This window comes from Danio rerio, chromosome 3 (genome assembly GCF_052040795.2).
Source record: "Danio rerio strain M-AB ecotype USA chromosome 3, GRCz13ab, whole genome shotgun sequence".
Classification (NCBI taxonomy): Eukaryota; Metazoa; Chordata; class Actinopteri; order Cypriniformes; family Danionidae; genus Danio; species Danio rerio.
In genome coordinates this window covers 52,202,626-52,224,580 of record NC_141023.1, presented here as the reverse complement: position 1 = coordinate 52,224,580, position 21,955 = coordinate 52,202,626, and the positions used below count along the sequence as shown (strand labels likewise).

At 40.7% G+C, this 21,955-nt stretch overlaps 1 protein-coding gene and 2 long non-coding RNA genes across 4 annotated transcripts in view; 2 read left to right on the top strand and 1 right to left on the bottom strand.

Moving 5' to 3' along the window:
- LOC147846047 (uncharacterized) overlaps positions 1-21,955 on the top strand; it is a 169,108-nt gene that overhangs the window by 66,085 nt on the left and 81,068 nt on the right. The window lies entirely within an intron of this gene.
- The window catches only part of gas7a (growth arrest-specific 7a), a 108,982-nt gene that overhangs the window by 49,262 nt on the left and 37,765 nt on the right, over positions 1-21,955 (bottom strand). For both annotated transcript variants that reach the window (XM_087243394.1, NM_001278819.1), the window contains 5 exon segments: positions 8,082-8,171; positions 4,384-4,496; positions 4,006-4,080; positions 2,478-2,556; positions 1,788-1,919 (listed from right to left, as the gene is read on the bottom strand). In XM_087243394.1, coding sequence (XP_087099520.1) covers positions 1,788-1,919; positions 2,478-2,556; positions 4,006-4,080; positions 4,384-4,496; positions 8,082-8,171 — 489 coding nt within the window.
- On the top strand, positions 11,091-14,485 carry LOC147846048 (uncharacterized). The gene is made up of 3 exons (XR_015481276.1): positions 11,091-11,323; positions 11,477-12,831; positions 13,033-14,485. It is a non-coding gene; the product is annotated as an uncharacterized LOC147846048 (long non-coding RNA).

Below are 21,955 nucleotides of genomic sequence, written 5' to 3'. Positions count from 1 at the left end.
TACTCCCATGAACCCTCGAGCACCCTGGTGAGGGTATTGAGCTGGTCCAGTGTACCACAGCCCTGACGAAAACCGCAATTTTCCTCCTGGATCCTAGATTCAACCATTGGCCGGATCCTCCTCTCCAGTACCCTGGCATAGACTTTCCCCGGGAGGCTGAGGAGTGTGATCCCCCTATAGTTGGAGCACACCCTCTGGTCCCCCTTCTTAAAAATGGGAACCACCACCCCAGTTGCCCAGTCCAAAGGTACTGTCCCCGACCTCCATAAATGCTGTAAAGACGTGTCAGCAACGACAGCCCCACAACATCCAGAGACCTAAGAGACACAGGGTGAATCTCATCCACCCCCGCTGCTTTGCCACTGCGGAGCTTGCAAACCACCTTGGGTGATGGGCAAGTCCACCCCTGCATCCCCAGTCTCTGCTTCCTTGATGAAACACATATTGGTGGGGTTAAGAAGATCCTCAAAGTATTCCTTCCACGGCCCGACAACATCCCCAGTTGATGTCAACAGCTCCCCACTTCCGCTGTAAACAGCATCAATGTGGAGATGCTTTCCCCCCAACCAAGCCCTGTAGGACTCCTTTTTCAGCTTGACGGCATCCCTTACTTCAATTGTCCACCACTGGCTTCGTGGATTGCCGCCCCGACAGGCACCACAGACCTTACGACCACAGCTCCTCACGGCCGCATTAACAATAGAGTCGGAGAACATGGACCACTCAGTCTCCATGTCTCCAGCCTCCCTCGGGATCTAGTCAAAGCTCTTCCGGAGGTGAGAATAAACAATCCCTCTGACTTGGGGTTCAGCAAGACGTTACCAGAGGACCCTCACAATACGCTTGGGCCTACCAGATCTGTCCAGCTTTCCCCCTTGCCAGCGGATCCAACTCACTACCAGGTGATGATCAGTTGACAGCTCTGCCCCTCTCTTCACCCGAGTGTCTAATACATACGGTCGGAGATCAGACGATACAACCACAAAGTCGATCATTGACCTCCGCCCTAGGGTGTCCTGGTGCCATGTGCACTGATGGATACCCTTATGCTTGAACATGGTGTCTGTTATAGACAAACTGTGATTAGCACAGAAGTCCAATAACAAAACACCACGTCTCTCCAGGTATCACTGTCATTACCCACGTGGGCATTAAAGTCCCCCAGTGGAACAATGGAGTCCTCAGTCTGGGCACCTCCCAAGGACTCCAAGAAGGCCGAGTACTCTGCACTGGTGTTTGACCCGTAGGCACATACCACAGTGAGAGACCTATACCCGACCCGAAGGCACAGGGAGGCGACCCTCTCGTTCACAGGGGAAAACGCCAACACATGGCGGCTAAGTTGGGGAGCCATAAGCAAGCCCACACCATCCCGCCGCCTCTTGCCGTGAGCAACTCCAGGATAGAAGAAAGTCAAGCCATTCTCAAGAAGTTGAGTTCCAGAGCCCAAGCTATGTGTGGAGGTGAGCCCTAGTCAGTATCGTTCCACCTCCCGCACAAGCTCGGGCTCCTTCCCTCCCAGTGAGGTGACATTCCATGTCCGAAGAGCAAGTTTCTGTGCCTGACAATCGGGTTGTCGTGTTCCTAACCTTCGACCACCACCCATTCCACAATGCACTGCCCCCTTACGGCTCCCTCCTGCAGGTGGTGAGCCTGCGGGAGGATGGTAAAACAGTAGTTGTGTATTTAAATATATTTGAAACTGCTGCTACGACATTAGTAATTAACACAATTAAGCACACTTCTTTTTCGCAGGGGTTTAATCAAGACATCCAGAGAGACTGTACCTTCTCCACTGCAGCGTATCGGCTGACCAGCTGCTTTCTCAGGTCAGCAATGTGGTGGTCATATTTCTTCATGTCTTTTTTAAAGTTGTCTCCTCTGAAAGTTAATAAAGGCTTCTCCACTTCACTCTGGAGCTGGAGGCAAAAAATAATAATCTAAATCAGTCACACAGCTACAGTACATGGCATGTCTAGATACAAACATAGCGAAGTGTCTGAAATAAACCATGGGGTTTCTCCAAAACGTCATTTACTTCATTTGGATGCTCAAAATTGTCATGTTAGTAATAATGATGTTTTTTTTTTTTTTTTTTAAGAAAGAGGCTTTTTGTATTGCCATCTTAGTAAATCATACATGATCTGAGAGAATAATACTGCAGAATCACTTCCATCTATCTGCAATTAATCACCCACACTTGTGCTAAATGGAGCACACTAGTGTGAACAGTGGTGAAAATAGACAAATGACAGCAGACTGAAGAAAGCAGTGTAGTTCATTACAAACAGGTGGCTTATAACATCTCTTAGGGAAAGCTATTGAGTGCAGAAAAAAAATAAAGGCCAGATATCCTCCATCTTCTCTGACAGTGCACAACAATGACAATGCACAATGAGCTGTTTGTTTCTCAGCTGGTTCTCACTACACATCACTTCTATTAAGAAATGTCAAAGAGATAATTGAAAACTGCACACCTTTGAGGAGAACTTGAGATGAACTTCGGCTTCATCTGCTAGACTCTTCTTGAGTTGAGCCCAAGCTTCTCCAAGAGTCCTGAATCAAAACATTGTTAAAGCTGCCATTGACTGCTTATTGTTGTTTTCATTTACCATAATAAGTGTGCTTCTATAAAATGCACAAGATGAGATGACTAAAATTGCAAAGAACCACGTACTGTTTGGGTTAACTGTCATGCCAAAAGTGCTTTTTTTTAATAATCATAAATTAAACCATTTTTCAGTCAACATTTAATGATTAACAAATTATATTGAAATAAATTACCAAATTTTACCTACCATGAGTACAACTGCATTCGCAGTCAGGAGATGATAACAAAATCATGTTTGTTAGATAATTTTGTTTGTGCAATACAAAATAAAGTAATCCAACTTTATCACCCTTATCTAATACAAAAGCAAAGGTGTGACTGTTAAGTGCATGAAGAGCCATTCTTTCATTCTTTTTATTGGTTGAATAAGTGCATCATCTGTGAATTTAAAGTGCATTTAATGTACTCTTCTTAGAATGTTCTGTATGAATTAATGCAATTGAATTACTGAATGATCATTTACTGGCCATGAATATTGTTACCTGTAATACTGTAATACTTTATTAAAACAGGCAGAATAAATTGAAGAAGCACTGTTAGGTTAATTACGTGACTTACCAGCAACACTGTTTCATATACAGTATTCAACAACGTTGTTTTTTAACTTACCTAGATTTGGTGCTTGCCGAGTGTAAATTTCTAACTTATTTATTAAATAGATACATACTAGTTTTATTAAATGGATACATATTAGATAGATACCGTACACTGCAAATATACATTCAAGAATGTTTAAGCATTTGTTTAGGAATGCAAATATTTATTTTATTAACGTTATATCTATCCCAGCCTCTTACGTCTTGTTGTGAATCCTTTAGTGTCTGGCTTCCAGTCAGTTTTTGTACTCTTCATTTTTTACTTTTTCTGCTACACAGCCGGCTCTCCTGCTCTTTCTCCCTGAGACCAGTGAGCCATTTTCCAGGCCCTCTAAGGAGTGTTTTTGTTGCTGGAATTTTCCCTACTTTCATTTTTTTTTTCCAGTTACAGAGGGCTACTGAGCATCTTTTTTATTTTTTTCTTCTTTGGAGTAGATTATGTTGGTACATTTGAATATTTCATTTTCAGAGACTGTCCTTCTGTTGGTGTCCAAATAAATATATAAAGTGTGAGACTTGCAGTTGTGTCTAGTCTGTATTTCTTGATTGATTTTAGACATATGCAAAATGATAAGACTGTCAGGCTAAATTTAACAAGAACAACCTCCTAAATGTACAATATTTTCTAACCTAAACAACCAGTTAACATTTTACTACATTTTATACACCTTTACAATATATTAATAGCCCTTATTAAATTAATAATAACAATAATAATAGTAATAATAACCTTATTTAAATGTGTGAGGAAGTGAAGGATAAGCATGTGTTCAACTTTAAAATTCTCTTGTGACTTACCCTTCCTCTTGTGCTGCCATAGGGAACATGGAGAGTTTGGAAAGGTTCTTGGCATATTCCTCTTCAATTTTTATCCTTAAACATTAAGAAAGTGGTCAAATAGTCAATGACAGACCTATATCAAATATTCCTATTCTGACAGACCTTTATACCATACCAATACTAATTATTTTGAGTCAGGCTAAAAGTTAACTTTGTAAATATAACATGCACATGGTAGTATAGTACATGTTTTAGGACATGCTTTTTTTGTACTGCATGTTTACAGTACATTAGTGAACTAAAGTATGTACAGCCTTAATTCAGCCTCCCCCCTCCCCTACAGGCTACAGGCCTGAAACATCATATGAAAGTGATATGTTACATAAGGTTGTCCACCTTTCTCTGATGAACTCTGCCATCTCTTTTTGCATCTGCTTCCCCTTTAGCTGTTTCTGCAGCAGCACCTCGAAGCCGGTCACTGTGGCCCCCTGAAGGTCTCTCTTATCGGTCTGCGGAGCACAGAGAGACATCATGCACACCACCACACCATCAACAGCAGACTGTCAGCAACACGTGAGCTATCACATGTTTTTGTGTGAGTCACGGCATGGATTTGCGTGAATCAGAGTGTGTGGGAAGGGGTGTTTGCCCTCACGGGTGTATCTGAGTGTGTCTCTCTGTGAAGGATGTGTTTAGGTTGTAGAGGGTATGACTAATGTAATGTGAGGGCTCCTGATGCAGGGTGTGTGTGCAGCATGTTAATGGAATACGCCCCCCCCCCTCTCTCTCTCTCTCTCTATTTCTCTTTCATCTTATAATTGTAATGTTGTAGGGACCAAATGCCCCCACAAGTATAGCAATATCAGTATATTTTGACCTTGTGGTGACCCCATAAAAACAGCTCAAAAGGGTAGGGAATAGAACATACATTCTGTACAGTATGAAAATCATTATGTCCATGGAAAGTCTCCATAAACATATTTGTACAATGTATGTGCGTGTGTGTGTGCATGTGTAATCAAAATAAAATGATTATAATGAAAAAAAATCTTCCAAAAAAGACAATGCTGTGTTATTTTAGTTTTTATTATATTTATTTTAGTAGCATATTTAGTTTAATTATTCATTCATTTATTTTTGTTTGTCATTTAAATCAGTGTAAGAATGGCTAAATCTCTCCATCAAATAAAAACCCCAAGATCTGTCATGCAATAAAACAATAAACCTTCTAATCTGAGAAGATCAGCAAGGAAATCGAGAGGGGTCTGGATACAGACTAGGTGCAGTGCAATCTGAGCTGCATTGAATGCTTTTTAATACGCTCACCTAACTCCACCCCTAACCCTACGCGTCACAGTGACGCTACTCACTCCATTGAGTGCATTGTGTCTGACATTGCATCGCTGAGTGATGCAATCTTAGCTTGCATCATAAACGCTGCATCCAGATACTATTGAGGAAATCAGCTGTTTATCTGTCTCAATCATGCATATGATGCTCTTATTAACAGTGAGAGGGGTGGACACTGGTTGCCTGAGCCCCCCTTTCTGCCCTTTACTTAACATTTTCCACCAGAGCAGCTCACTAATACTCCACATGCAATGTCCAAGTTCTCAATATGTTGTACCTTGTGGATCTTTCATGTTTGGTATCATTGTAAATGTCTCTGTTTGATTGGTAAAGTGGTGTCAATTTCACAGTAATATTTCAAAATTTCACTTTGATCAGTTTTTTCTTGGTTTTGTCTTTGGTAAGATATTTGCCAAATAGTCCACTCCAGGGAAAATGGTATCAAATCATAACCAGACAGGGGTCTTTGTAAAGCATTTATTGTTTTGAATTTCTGATTGTTAGTTGTGTTTTGAGTATTTAAGGGAAAGAAACAAAAGTGTCTGTGGGATCCTGTAGCCAGGATATCCCATTGTAAGTCTCTGAGCTCTACATCAAGAATTACAGATGTGACTACTGAGAACACGCATTTCTTCCCACACAGTGCTGCAACTTGTCTTGCACAGTCATGCGTAGTAGTGCAGCTGCAAAGGCAGCCTTTTCATTAAAATAATAATAATAATTTTGTGCTTTACGCAATAGCCACCAGGTGGCGCAAGCAACAACCACTTTTCCATTGACCAGGCCCCGTGCCAGGATGTCAGAACTGAGGGGGCATTTTAAATCCACGGGGGGGCACTAGACCTGGTGACTGATTTTGGTCTCTTTTGTTCCTTTCATTTAGGCTATTTATTCACATTTATTATTTATTACTTTGCATTACTGCTTAAGTTACTGACCTAAGGTAGTAATATACGTTTTAATAGTAATAATAATATGAACAGTTTCGCTTTATACTGATTTTATTAATGATGGTAATGCACCAATACCGCTTATTAATGCAGACGGATCATTGCTTCAGTGCCAGAATAGTGCTTTAAATCATATGTTATTCTTCTTATTTATTTCCATTTTATTTCATATAACAGGCCTGTGAATGTTTAAAGTTTTAGGAAAAGACATCAAATTATGCCCACACATGCAAGATTCGTATAACCGGTAAATAATTATAGTGAAATCAGCTTAACCGAGTCATCACACTTCACGTATTACCCAACCAACATCGGTGTTAGGGAAAAGCTAAATGTTACAATCTAATGTCATTTAAAACAGCTACTTTGTTACATTTTAAGGCATTAGTGTAGCCAAAAGAGCGCTCGATTCAGCTCGATCAATGCCTCAAGCGGCTGGGTTTTTTTCTTTCTTTATTTTGGAGATAATGAAGACATATTTGTATTAATATATAATATATGAATACAACAGAAAGACATAAAACTTAAAAATTTAGGTCTCCACTTTTGTAAGTTTAACACAATTTCATAGATCTAGATAAAAAAGCCTAATAGCAATATAAAGTTATATTGAAATCATTTAAAGATATAAAAATATTGGATATAATAAAAACATTAAATAAACCAATATAAAAAAACAAAAGCTATAACGATTTGGGAATAAAAAGTACAATATAAACTAATTACCACAGTAACGGGCAACACCACTTCAGATCACTCATACATTCCCAGTTGCCATATCTGTATATTCTGCAACATACTTCTACACGATCAGGTATCCATGTATATTAGATATCTTGTATTTATATTTGAGTAATTGGTGTTATACACTTCTGAATTGGCTTATTTTTGTTTATTTATGTAAATTAGCATAAATAATCTTTACCTGATAAAAAATAAAATTTTATGTTTGATATATTTCATTTTCTAATGAAATAGTTTACATGTATTAAATTATTTAAGGGGCGATGCGGTGGCGCAGTGGGTAGCACGTTCACAGCAAGAAGGTCACTGGTTCGAGCCTTGGCTGAGTCAGTTAGCTTTTTGTGTGGAGTTTGCATGTTCTCCCCGTGTTCGCATGGGTTTTCTCCGGGTGCTTAGGTATCCCTCACAGTCCAAAGACATGCGGTACAGGTAAATTGGGTAGGCTAAATTGTCCATAGTGTATGAGTGTAAATGAGTGTGCAAGGATGTTTCCCAGAGATGAGTTGCAGCTGTAAGGGCATCCGCAGCGTAAAACTTATGCTGGATAAGTTGCCAGTTCAAGCCGTAGTCTCGTTCAAGACTAAGCCGTAAAAAACAAAAACCATTATTTGTAGTTTTTAGTAGTTTTCAGAAAAAACTTTATAGAAAAATTTAAATAACCTAGAACACATATCGATGAATTAGGTAAGCTAAAAGTGTCTATAGTGTATGAGTTTGATTGAATATGTATGGATGTTTCCCAGACAAAAAGCCTAAAAGAAAATAAATGAATTAAGATACAGTCTTTTATTATGATACATTTGTGGTTGCTGTATTTTGTAGTTTATTTTGATAAATGTAAAATTGAGGTATTTGGTATTTTATTTTAAATTACATTTCAATATATTTTAATATATTTATTACCGATTTATTATACATTTACATATACATATTATACATTTATTAATTATTTTTTTGATAAAATTTGCTTTAATGTTATTATTATTATTTTTTTTTGTCTGCACTGGTATTGCATCAGTCCTCTCACTCATCAGTTTCTCTGTCTCTCACCCAGAAATAGTCGCAGTAGCTCCATTCATTGGGCTTGAGAAGCTCCTGCTCCGGTGTGGATGTGGACACAGGGAATGTGACGCAGTTGATCTGGGGTGAGATAAAACACAGGGAGGTCAGTAAACAGTGTGTGTGTGTGTGTGCGTGTGTGTCAAATTCTGGATTTAACAACATAAAAAATACTGCATTTAAATCCTTCCTTTACACCTGATGATTTTGCTTCTTTCTTGGGGTATAAGTTGACATTTTGGCCTAAAACTAAATTTAACATTTGACACTGATACGTTCGACTCTTTAAATATTTCAACCCATAAATAAAACCTTCCATTGAACAACATTAAAGTATTTGAAGAAAAAAAAAGAAAAGAAAAACTGTTTAAGATTATAAATCAGGGTGTCAATCTAGCACACTGCATTCATGCATAAAAAAAATCCTTTTGTTAACAAAATACATACAATTTATCACAAATACAATCACAAAGACTGTGACATTTACAGCATAGCTCCAGGTAACAATCTCGACGTGCAAAACGTATTTCATAAGTGGAGAGGGATGTGGTGGAGAGGGGTGTGCATGTATTGGAGGACCGGGTGTGTGATTTCCGGGAGACTTGGGATGTCTGAAACATCTTTTACACACCACAATTTGCTGAAAATATTTACAGGACTGCAATATATCAATTCAGTGTTACGTCTCTTAGTTACCAATTTCATAAACATAACTTCAGCTTTAAGATTAGAGAAATGTGCACCATGATTATTTTTCCTGTTATCCATATTGCTATTGCTACAGTGCATCCAGAAAGTATTGAAAGCGCTTCACTTTTTCCACATTTTTATGTTACACCCTTATTCCAAAATGGATTAAATTCATTTATTTCCTCAAAGTTATTTTATTTGTAAATACAACATAAAGTTTGATAAAACAACAATATATTATAAAAATATAACAATATAATAAAGAATTTGAATGGTATTCAGTGATGTTTAAACTGTACAGTAATTTTATTTGTACATAAGATTGCAAATATTTTTTTTTTTCATTTGATAGCATGTAACAAAATGAGCTCAAATTTATAAATAGTAATGAATAATAATGACAAGTTATTATTTCATTATGAGTAATTAGATTTAACCTAACAGTTAAATCTAGCAGAATAAGGCCTAATCCCAATTCTTCCCCTTAGCCCTTCCCTTACCCCTACCCCTTATTTACGCGTTCACGCCAAGGGGTAGCGGTGTCCCAATTCACTTTAGCTTGAAGGTACAGGGCTAAAGGAAAGGAGTGAATAGCCCTTCGAACGAAGGTTTTTCAGGACCACACTCGAAACCAAGGGGTAAGAAAATTTCCCAGAATACACCAGACACAACGGCAGTATTGCTGAACCTGGAAGTAAGGAGATTCACAAATAAGTATTTTTTGTCATTATTACAAATTTTTACGACAAACAAACATATGTTTTAATATATTCATTACAGTGTTCGTGTTTTACTGTCATGCTTAAAAAAAAAAAAAAAAACGATTGATTTCGCGATCTATAATCCATAATCATAACCCCTGTATAGTAGTCCTACAACATTCTGACACTCGATGACACTCCAATACCCTGTCAGAAAAGTCTAGTGGCTGAGAATGAGCTTTTTACAGTGTCTGCTATAATGTTAGTGTTGTTTTCGTGTGTTTACATAGATGAATATGGCCACTGTGTAAATACACAATACAGTTCTTATTGCCATATTAGATCATTATGATAACATAATATATGCCTTCAGTGATTTCTTGAAGATTAATATTAAAACATAGCACAACTGGATGTGCTTGAGCTCATGACCTTGACATGTGCAGATGCTGTAGTGCTGTCCCAATTCTTAGGGATAAATTTTGAAGCCTTTACCCTCAACCCTCGGTTGTAAGGGCCAAGGAGAAGGGGGAGGGATTGGGGTACAAAAATAGAATTGGGATTGGGCCTAAATATAACAATGAATTTATCAACTTGACTCATATGTATATGATGAACTATCTGCAACTCCTACCTTTAAACATAAGTGAAAAAAATTAGAGATCCTGAAGATTGTGTTCAAAGATAGTGTCATTATTATTCTTGTTTTGGTGCCACAAGTCCTGTCTTGTCTTGAATGATGTGATTGGCTCCAGTTTACTCAGGCTGTGCACTCATTTCTGCTGTCTATGTCTGTGTTTTTGTCTTTAAAATGTGCAAGGTCTGTGCTGCGCTCAGGCCGCACATGCTCTCACTTGATGTGGGCATGCAAGGTCTAGGCGGGCTCGGGTCATGCACGCTCTCCTCTCTGATTATGTTGTTTGTTTGCGGCAAGTTTTGTTCTCAGTGCTTCAGTCGAGTTGGTTTCTGTTTCGGTTGGTGCTGAGAATGTGAGTACATGGTAGGTGTTTAATTTATTGTGTACTCGTGTCTAGCATTAAATCTTGTCTTATGTTGTCTTGTGCTGTGTTAAGCATGCGACTCAAGTTTACATGTGCCACATACTTTAGTGTCTTGTTTCATGTGAACATGCAGTTAATGATTATTCTCATTGGCTGCATGTTCTAGTCCTGTTTGACATGAGCACAATGCTCGCGTGTCTCTTTGTGCCAGGTGCTCTCCTGACTTCTGTCTTGTCCCACCCACCTTGTTATACTATTATTAATTTTTGTTCACCTGCCCTCTTATCAGTTTATTGGTTTGATTTCCCTATTTAAGCTGCTGTCACACTAAAGTTTGAGCATGCCAAATGCTGTCGTGCGGCACTACAAGAAAGGGTGGGATTAAACAAGATGATTATACATTTAAAAAAGCAAACTATTGGTTTATGTTTTAAATTTCTGTCCAGAGAGGACGCATTCGTGTGCATTTGAATGGAAGTCTATGGGGAGAAAAGTGCAGTGTGACGGCAGCTTTAGCAGAGTCAAGCAAAGAGGAGCTGAGTCAGTTTGTGCTAGAACTATGTTTCCCCCCCTTAGGGTTGCTTAAGTTTTTTTTTTTTTTTTTTTTTAAATAAGGTCCTTAATTGACTGCATTTGGGTTCTCACCTGTTCTCCTTCACCTACAAACCCTGACAGGATAGTATGTCCAGCTATACGAAGGCTCTAATATCCACCAGGACCGAGCACCTCCCCAAACTAATAGAAAATAATCATGACAATCCTAGATTTTTACTTAACACCATTGCTAAACTAACAAATAATCAGTTGTACACTGAACAAAATGTCCTACCACAAATTAGCAGTGGTGATTTTTTTCAGTCATAAATAGAAGGCTTCAGACTGAAAATAGAAGATGTTAAACCTACTGCACCATCTTATGCTTTGTTCACACCAGACGCGGAATGCGCGGATAAATCACAATATTCGCACGTAAACAGCCGCGTGAACATTTGAGGTTATTCGCTTCATTCACGCATCAAATTCACTTCAGAACAGACACGGATTCGCATGATGGGCAGGGCTTCTGTCTGCCAGGTGACTCTAGCTTCATAGCTAAATGGCTAACATGGATTTTATGAAGAAAATAACAGTGCTTATGTGCTTTATGAAGACTGAAAAACAGCATCGATACGTTTAGGGTCGTGTCTGAGTCCACTACATCCTTTCAGAGGTGCATCCAGTTCTGTGAGCTCATAAACTCCTCCAGAAACTGAACCTGGATGACGGAGGCTTTCAGCGGTGCTTCTGACTGAGCCAAGCAAAGATTGATGAACAGGCGATACGTCACAATCCCGCCACCACAAGAGCAAGCTCCTGATTGGTTAACGTGGCGCGAATGTTCGCTAAAGTTCAGATTTTTAAACCTTAGTGATTCGCGCGAAATGCTCATTAGGAGCGTCAAACGTGCAAAACGCTCAGTTTGCAGCGTGCCATTCGCGTGTACCCACCATTTGCACCGCACCATTCGCGCAATTCGCATCATTTGCGCTGCGCCATTCGTACGCATCGCGCCGCAGGATGTCTATTCTCGCATTTGCATTGACTTAACATGTAAATCACTCGCGATTGACGCGCGTTCCGCGTCTCATGTGAACACAGCATTACACTTCAGAAATTATTAAACATTCCACTAAGGCTAAACAATCTACAGTGTCTCAAAATTTCATTTTTAAATATGTCTAAATCAGCTACATGTATGTTAGATCCAATTCTAACAAAATTACCAGGGGTTGCTGTCTGTAGTAGGAGAACCTCTTCTTATTACATTCTCAAATTTTTTTCGTCTTTAGGCCATGTTCCAAATACTTTCAAGTTAGCTGTTATTAAACCTCTTATTAAGAAAATCACAACTTGATCCCAGCATCTTAGCTAATTATACACTATTTCAAATCTTTTATTTATGCTCCTTTCCACAGGTCAATAATGATTTTGAAGTTTTGAAGTTTTAGTGAAAACAACCAACAATTTACTTTTAACTGCTGACAGAGGCTGCATCTTGTTACTAGTTTTACTTGACCTCAGTTTTGCATTTGACACTATTGATAATAATATCTTCATAGATCTCTTAAATTTTACAGATGTGCTATGTGTTCCTTGTGATGTTTATTGCTTTTTATTTTTTATTTGGTCAAAATAAACATTTTTGTTCTTGCTACACATTTCAAAAAGGTTGAAGCAGAACTTAGCTGATTTATGGCCAGTAATTAAGTAATTTGGTTAATTAATGATGTAAACTGAAACAGATGTTAACAGGTGATTGTAATTATGAATTGGTACAAAAGTAGAATCCAAGAAAGGTCTAGTCCAGGGGTGACCAACCCTGTTCCTGGAGAGCCACCTTCCTGCAGATTTGAGTTGCAACCCATATCAAACACACCTGCCTGTAATTTTCCCGTGGTGTCCAGGTCCTAATTAATTGGTTAAGGTGTGTTTTATATGGGGAACTTAAATCTGCAGGAAGGTGGCTCTCCAGGAACAGGGTTGGCCACCCCTGGTCTAGTCCTTTGGGAGCAAGAAAGGGCTGAGGACAGCTAGTTTGACAACAAATAAATGAAAAAATTAGTTAAATGTTTAAAAACAATGTTCCTCAAAGAAAGATAGGAAAACATTTATATTTTTTACCTTCAACAGTGCATAACATATTAAGAAGTTTTAAGCAATCTGAAGGAATTATAGTGTGCAAAGGACGAGGCCGCAAGCTGAACAACCATGATATTTGATTCCTCAGAAGGCACTGCATCTAGAATCATCACTCATCATCAATAAACTCAATCGTCAATTGTCTTGGCAAAGGTAACTTCTACTTTGTGTATTGTGATGACACCATTAATGCTGAAAAGTACATAAAGAGATTTTGGACCACAATATGCTGCTTTCTTTTCTAGTGACACCCATGCATATTTCAACAAGACAATGTAAAATCAAATTTTGTCCACATTAGAAAGTTTGGTTTTGGAGGAGGAGGATACAGGTACTTGACTAGCCTCTCTGCAGTCCCAACCTGTCTCTATTATAGAATATGTGGTGTATTTTGAAGCACAAATTGCAACAACAAAGACCCCGAACTGTTGCCCACATTAAGACTTTTTTACAGGAAGAATGGGACAAAATTGCATCTGAAAAGAGATGCAGTTGCAATATGTGCTGTATGCAATGCTTTTAATGTGCTTACCTAACCCCACTCCTCACAGTGACATCACTAGCTCCATTTATTGCACAGGTGTCGAATCCAGTTCCTGGAGAACCACAGCTCTGCACAGTTTAGCTTTAACCCCTTTAACACACCTGATCAAACTAATTAAGTCCTTCAGGCTTGTTTGAAACCTACAGGTGCTTGTTTGTTGAATCAGGGTTGGAACTAAACTGTGCAGAGCAGCTAGTTCATGCTGGTTGCCCAGCATCCTCTATTAATAAACATTAGTTAGTGCAAAATGCACCTGTCAGAGTTCAATAATATATGACCATATCACCCCAATTTTATCTTCCTTAAACTGGTCACCTCTTAAGTTCCAGACAAAATATTACTTCATACCTGTACAGCTTTAAATAACCTAGTTCCTGTTTATCTGACCAACATAATGTCTTGCTACAATTTAACCCATTTTTTTATCTTAAAACTTAGGGCTTCTGGTATTACCCAGTTCATGAAAGAAGTTTGAGCCTTATCATATATGATATAGTAAATTATAGACGCATTTTAAACATGCATTTTCTTTTAAAGGTACTAAAAAAAGTTGTATCTACTCACATTGTTTCTCTGCAGGAAGGAACATAATTAAGAAATTCAAATCTGGATTTAGAACATTTCATAGCACCAAAACATCACATCTAAGAGATATAAATGGTCTGCTCCTATTGTCCGATTGTGGTTGCATTTTACTTTTAGTGTTATTGGACATCAGTGCTTCATTTGATTGTATTGATTATAACATTTGTGGTGATAATTACTTTTTTATCTTGAATATTAAAATTAATATTAGTATATAAAAATAATAATAAATTTACTAATAATATTAATATTGAGTTTTTGCTCACTCGCTCAAGGTGAATACAAATATCAGATAAATAATTCCTTTTAATGAGGGTAACAGTCACAGAATTACTCTTTGGCAATAGTTAACAATAATTAAGATTTTTGATATAAACTACACAAATTCTGGAGTTGTTATCTGACAAATCTAAAGGTTGAGTGAGATTTTGCTGTCTTGTAGAGTCTCTTATTATCAACACAGAGACAAAACAGTTTCAATAAAAATTCAATTTATTGACCAAAAGGCATAAAAGCAAAAATAGCACACAAAACACATTACTTATGAAAAATGGGCATTTGGTGTTACAGTTATCGTAATACATATAAAGTCTATCTCTGATGGTTGTGGAGGCATGCGCTGTTTTTGTGGTGCTTGTTTTTGTCATGTGGTTGCGTGTGTTGTGATCATGTGGGTGATTACATAATGCTGATCAGCTTTTCTGATCAGCAGCTAAACTGTGCCTTATTCAGCTGCGTCTATATCTGAGCGGCAGTGCTTTACTTATGCCTAGTTCACACTAGAGGACTTTAAGCCTGATTTGAGCCCGATTTGGAAGTTAACGAGCTCGCCGACAGATCGGGCTGTGATCGGAGAAGAAATTTGCGGGTGTTCGGCGCTCGCCGCTCTTTATGTGTGAACTACTGAACAACGCATTAACGAGGCTCGCTGACGCGTCGCTGACACCTCGCAGACAGAAATCCAACATTCAGCATGCTAAATATTCCAGAGCAGTCGGCCGACTCAACCCCACGTGTGGTCAGATGTAGTGACGAGCAACAGTCAATGAGAGAGCATATCAGCATGAGCTGAATGCCTGTGTGTTCAGGAGCTCAGCAGAAACATCTGTGATTGGTCAGAATGGGCATCAACGCCCTCGCTTCATTCTGTGTTAACCTACAGTATATGGTGTTAACACAGACACGAGAGTAGGATATATTAACAGTTGAACTAGAATTCTGTAACTATTAGAATTACCATACTGCTTATTCTAACCGTTCTCATATAAAACGTCATATTGTCACAACATATTTACATTCAAAGCTATTATTGAGATATTAAAATTAAGCTTTGAATGTCTGGCATCATATTTAATGACACCATTACCCTAAAAATATAATATTTTTTTGGTAATACAGCCTATAAATATGTAGTTAAGTTACGAAAACACTTAAAGGTCTTGGCTTTCATTTTCACTTTCAAACAGGAGCTATTTCACAGCACAGAATATGCTGCTTTGAAAGATATCTGAAGTAAATTGATGTTTTTGCCATCAGAAAGTTTTGTTTATGTTAGCAGGAAGTTGCCAGGCAAGAAAATGCACACATATTTAAAGTTACAGCGAAAAGTATCAGACATGCATGCAGTCATTTTGACCAATATGGTAATTTAAGGCAGAAATGCTCAGTTCTTTACTGTTTTGTAATAAAAAAAATAACAATATCAGAAATAAATACACTGATAGTTAGAAAACGGCAGGGTGTTATAAATATGTTAGTTTTATTTCAAAGAGTTATAAAATTACAAAAATTAAAAACTTTCTGTGTATCTATCCACTCAAACCTTGCAGATGAGTGATTCATCCGCTCATAAATCAGCTGATTTGACGATGTTTTTAAATGCTTTCTCCAAAGCTTGAAAAGCTGTCAGTGATGTAATCAGCACACAAGCAGCCAAAAGTGTTCAGCTTTTCTGACGACTCCTCCCTCAAATTTTCATTGGCTGTGGTTTGGTAGCTTGAATGAGTTGATGGTGAATGAGTTGTTGTCAGATCATGTAGTGTGTGACCCCCCTCTTGTTGATCATTCACGGAGTGTTGCGTAGTGTGAACACCACAGAGATTAAAAGACACAAAGTCAAGTCATGTAGTGTGAACGGCACAGCGATCTGCTGATGTTTAAAATCCTGTAGTGTAAACTAGGCTTTAGTTGTCATGTTATTGTTTGTTTATGGTTTATGGTTTGTTTGTTTTTTTGGACTCTTTTGCACCGTTTTGATTTATGACCATTGGTCAAGTGCTTCACAGCTCACAGACTTTGTATCCAACAGTAACGCACAAATTGCTAGTCAGGATGAACTGTGGACAACCAGTTAGCCTGGTCACTCAAGTTACGGCCCTCACCACACACGTTCAGCTCCTCTCAGGGGAAGTCCTCACACTGGAAGCCACATCCTCTCCACCTACGCCCTCAGTAACTGAAGAGGTGAATTGCTCACCTAAACCCCATCTTCCTCCACCTGCCTTCTACTCAGGGGAACCCTGGTTGTGTCATTCTTTTCTTTCCAAGTGTTCCCTTTACATGACATTACAGCCATAATCATTACTCACAGAGCAAGCCAAGGTAGTGTTTATCATCAAACTACTTTCTGTTCCACTATGTAATCTACACCATAGATATTTTTAAGACTGTGGATGGTCTTGTCAATCTGGCAATTTGGGTGGACGCCTGGTTATCATGGAGGGAGACACACAACAGACTGGTTGCGTCACACGATCTGGGATTTTTTCATCCAACACTTTTGGGGTTGCGGAGGTAGCAACCACTGACCCGGAACCGATGCAAATGGGTAGGTCCCACCTTTTTTTAGAGGAAAAGAAAAGCCAGTGATCTAAAGGACTTTGTTTGTACTGCAGGGGAGCAGGGCACATTGTGGCTTCATGTCTGTTAAAAGCCAGCACCCTTCAGTGGGTAAGAGCTTACTGAAGGGTGAAATTAATCTGAAGGAATCCTCTGTTGCTGCCACACTTCTTTCTGTTACACTGTGCTGGGCATCTGAGATTCAGAGTTGTCAGGCTGTGATGGATTCTGGAGCAGAGGGGTTTTAATGACACTTATTTTGCTTTAAGTTTTAAGTTGTTATTCCCCTTGTTCAGCCTATTGTCGTTCATGCCCTGTGTGGTCTCTCCCTTCCATCTATCACTCACTCCACAGGTCCAATTAGGTTGATAACATTAGGCCATCAACTTATCTCTTATTATTTAACTGACACCACCAAAATACCAGTGGTCATTGAGCATCTCTGGCTGGTCCTTCACAGTCTTCATATCAGCTGGGGCCAAAATTCTGTATTTTCATGGATTGAGAACTGTCATGTGTCTTGTCTTTTGCCTGCTCGTTCTGCTGTGTCTTGTTCTGTCGAGGCTGAATAACATTAAGATAAAAAAAACGTATCATTTGCTATTAATGTCTTCAGCTTTTGAGAATCTGCAGGAGTTGTCCTTCTTCATGAAATTAGATCCACGCAATACTTATCATTTGGTCCACATAAGAGCGGGAGATGAATGGCAAACTGCTTTTAATTCCCCCAGGGGGTACTTTGAATATTGTGTTCTTCCCTTTAGGCTTTCCAACGCTCCCGCAGTTTTTTCAGACACTCAATAATGATATGTTGCAAGATATGATTGATCAGTTCATTTATGTCTACCTGGATGATATTCTGATATTTTCCCATTCTCTCCAGTAACATGTTCAACACGCCAGACGAGTGATTCAGAGGCTGCTAGAGAATGGGCTTTATGTCAAGGCTGAGGAATGTGTTTTTCATGCACAGTCTGTTCCTTTTGTAGGGCAGATTGTGTCAGTCGAGGGGGTGCATATGGACCCAGAGAAGATTCAGGCTGTGATGAATTGGCCAACCCTAGATCCCGCAAGTCCATGCAGAGGTTTCAGGGCTTTGCTCATTTTTAACGCCATTTTCTTCACAATTGCAGCCAGCTCGCCACGCCTCTGACTGCCTTAACCTCCTCCAAAACTTGGTTCAAATGGTCGAACGCTGCTTAAACAACATTCACCTGGTTGAAGGCTTGTTTTGTTTACGCCCCTATTCTCGTGGCTCCTGATACTTCTTGTCAGTTTGTGGTGGAGGTTGATACATCAGAGGTGGGTTGGGAGCCATCCTGTCTCATCCCGTCTTTTTGATTTTTCCGTTTCGTCCCTCAAGCCCATTGTGTTTCACAGGGGATTTGTATTTCTGCTATGATGTGGGAAATCAAGTCTAAGGATTAACACACCCACTTGGATGCCCACTGATTTGTTTGTTTGTGCCAGAGGAGATTCAGTCTGACGTCAATTCAATGGGGAAACTCTTTTTAAAGTGGCTTGTCATCTTGGAGTGAGTCACACTTTATTTTTTGTTAAACAGTGATTCTGATGGCCAGCTATGGCTCGGGACATACGTGAGTTTGTTTTGGCTTGCTCTGTCTGTGCTTTTTTTAAGACTTCTAATCATCCTCCTGCTAGGCTTCTTCAGCCATTTTCAGTACCATTGAGACCCTGTTCGCACACCTCGCTAGATTTTGTTTTACACAACTCCTGCCATCCTGTGACAATATGGCCGACTTGACCTTGGTGGACCGTTTTTCTAAGGCTACTCATTTTATTCCTCTGCCTAAATTACCTTCAGCCTGATAGACAACAGTTGCTGTCATTAATCATAACCTTCACATTTATGACCTCCCGACAGACAGGTTTCTGACAGGGGGCCTCAGTTTATCTCCAAATTTTGGAGAGAATTTTGTCATTTATTAGGGTGCAGTGTTAGTCTTTTTTCTTGTTTTCACCCTTTGAGTAATGGACAAATATAAATAGCCAACCAAGATCCCAAATGTATGTTGCAATGTTTGGTATCCCAGAATCCCTCCTACTGGAGCCAGCACCTTTCATGGGTTGATTATTCATGACTATTTTCATTACTGTATTCACAATGCATTACCAGTGTCAGCTATGGGCCTATCTCCGTTTGAGTGTAGTTAAGGATATCAGCTACTTGCTTTTCCCAGTCTGGAATCCGAAATCGCTATTGCCTTTGCCCACACCTTTGTTCAGAGGTTTCAACGTACTTGGAGCTAGGCTAGACAGACCCTTCTCTAGGTGGATGCTAAGGCTGTCACGTTTAAGCGTGAGGATCCAAGTGCAGATTTTAATAATAAATAGTGCAGCGACAGTAAACAAAAATTCAAAGTACCAAAGTGCAAAGTAACAAATAAACAGCAAAACAAGAACTATGACAGAAAAACACAAACAAAAGTCTTTTGCGTCTCTAGAATGTGTATATAAAGTTTCAGATCAAAATACCCATCAGATTTTTCATTATACCTTTTACAAGATGCTGTTTTATACTGATTTCCAGCAGGGGGTGGTTTTGTCGTACTGCGCCTTTAAGCCGAGTTCTGCCCTCCTACTGTTTCTACATGCCTCCTCCCTCAGCTGCGTCAGACAACAGACAGACTTAAAGGAAGAAGGTCTCACGTAGCGTTTGTGAGATACTACAGTAAGAACTAACCTTTACTAATCAGTATTGTGAAGTTGCATTGATGAGTCACACACAATATCGTTACAAAGTTAACGCACACACACACACACACACACAGGCAGGCAGACAGACAGAGCGCGCTTAGCTTAGTTAAGGTTAACCTCAAGTACTATGTGGATATCTGTTATGCTAATGTACAAAATAAACCTGATTTAACTTCCACAAACCGGGATTGAAGCATCTTTTTTTATAATTGTTCTGACACGCGGCTGTGCTGATGAAGTAAAACTGAAGTAAAACGCTGTAATTAATTACACACATATTCTGTTTTAAAACACTTTAAACATGTGAAACTTACTCTTAATCACATTTGATGATGATTGCTGATCCTAGCGAACAGAACAGACCTTTTATTCCCGGTTGCTTTGCGTATGTCTGTCTGGTCTTGTTGACATATACACGTGACTACCGGAACATGTTAATGCGCGCAGCTGTCAATCAATTCGGTGGGCGGGGGGATCGCACACCTACGTAATGGTACGATCGATTTGAAAACAGCTCCAATTGGCCGACCCTTTTTTTGTAGTTAAATTGAAAAACAAGAACTGGGTGTGTTCATATCACCCCAGTATGATGGATGACAGTATGACAAACAGCTTGAAAAGTCGATTTTTTACCATAGGTGCCCTTTAACAGGATACTAGAACAAGGTCAGGAGTGGAGCAGGAACAAGGGGAGGGATGGGAGGGTCAGACCAGGGTAGGTTCGTGGGTCAGGTGCCGCGGCATGAAGCCAGGGTGTAGCCAGGGAATCCATCCCAAGTAGTGGGAAGGACCACCCGGGAGGGGCGGGAGGGATGACCCATGGATGATCCTGTAGAAGACACAATGCAGGGGGTTTTAGGAAAGCCGGCTGGAGAGGCAACAGGACAGGAGCCGGCGGGATTGGAGGCAGCTGAACAGGAGCTGGCAGGACTAGAGGCAGCTGGACTGGAGCCGGCGGGAATGGAGGCAGCTGGACTGGAGCCGGCGGGACTGGAGGCAGCTGGACTGGAGCCGGCGGGACTGGAGGCAGCTGGACTGGAGCCGGCGGGACTGGAGGCAGCTGGACTGAAGCCGGCGGGACTGGAGGCAGCTGGACTGGAGCCGGCGTGACTGGGGTCAGCAGAGCAAGGAGCTGGACTGGGGCCGACAGAGCAAGGAGCCGGACTGGAGTCAGCAGAGCAAGATGTCTGGGAGGTGTCGGCAGGGCAAGACGTCTGGATGGCGTTGGTAAGGCCAGGAACCGGACTGGTAAAGGCTGAGCATACAGCCGGAATGGAGCCGGCAGGGCAAGACGTCTGGGAGGAGCCAGCAGGGCAAGACGTCTGGATGGCGTTGGTAAGGCCAGGAGCCGGGCTGGGACCAGCAGGGCGAGGAGTCTGGGTGGTGCCGGCAGGGCGAGGTGCCTGGGTGGCGCCGGCAGAGCGAGGAGCCTGGGTGGCGCCGGCAAAGCCAGGAGCCAGACTGGAACTGGCACTGTACTGCGCTCTGGGGCTGGAGCCAACACTGGCGGGCGATCTGGGGCAGTAGCCAACACTGGCGGGCGCTCTGGGGCTGGAGCCGACACTGGCGGGCGCTCTGGGGCTGGAGCCGACACTGGCGGGCGCTGAGGGACTGGAAACGACACTGGCGGGCATTGTGGGGCTAGAGCAGACACTGGGGTTTCACAAAGTTCCAGGAGTCTCTCCAGAGGCTCCGAAAAAGGTGATCTTCGAATAGCCCGGCGCGGATGAGCCCGCAACTTCAAAACAGCTTTTTTTCCTCCCTCCCGCAGATAGATCAGCCTCCTGAGGGTTCTGCTCCACCAGGGTGATTGAGAGAGGGGAGCCAGAAATCAGCAGCGCATGCTCCATGAAAAGATAGAGGCTCCACTCTTCGGTGGGTCTGGATCATCATCGGACAATGAAAGCCCACCCTCTGATGCCGCGGTGGACGTCTGATCTCCGGTATCATCGGGCGTAAGGGCTACCATCTGTTAGACGGATGGATCGCTTAGAGGAGCGGGAGGTCCGCGGGCCCGTGGGCGATGGATTATCTCTCGCTGAAACCCTCAGATCTGCCCAAGTGCCCGCTGCAGAGCAGGGGACAACTGGGGTGGTTCGCCCTTTTGTA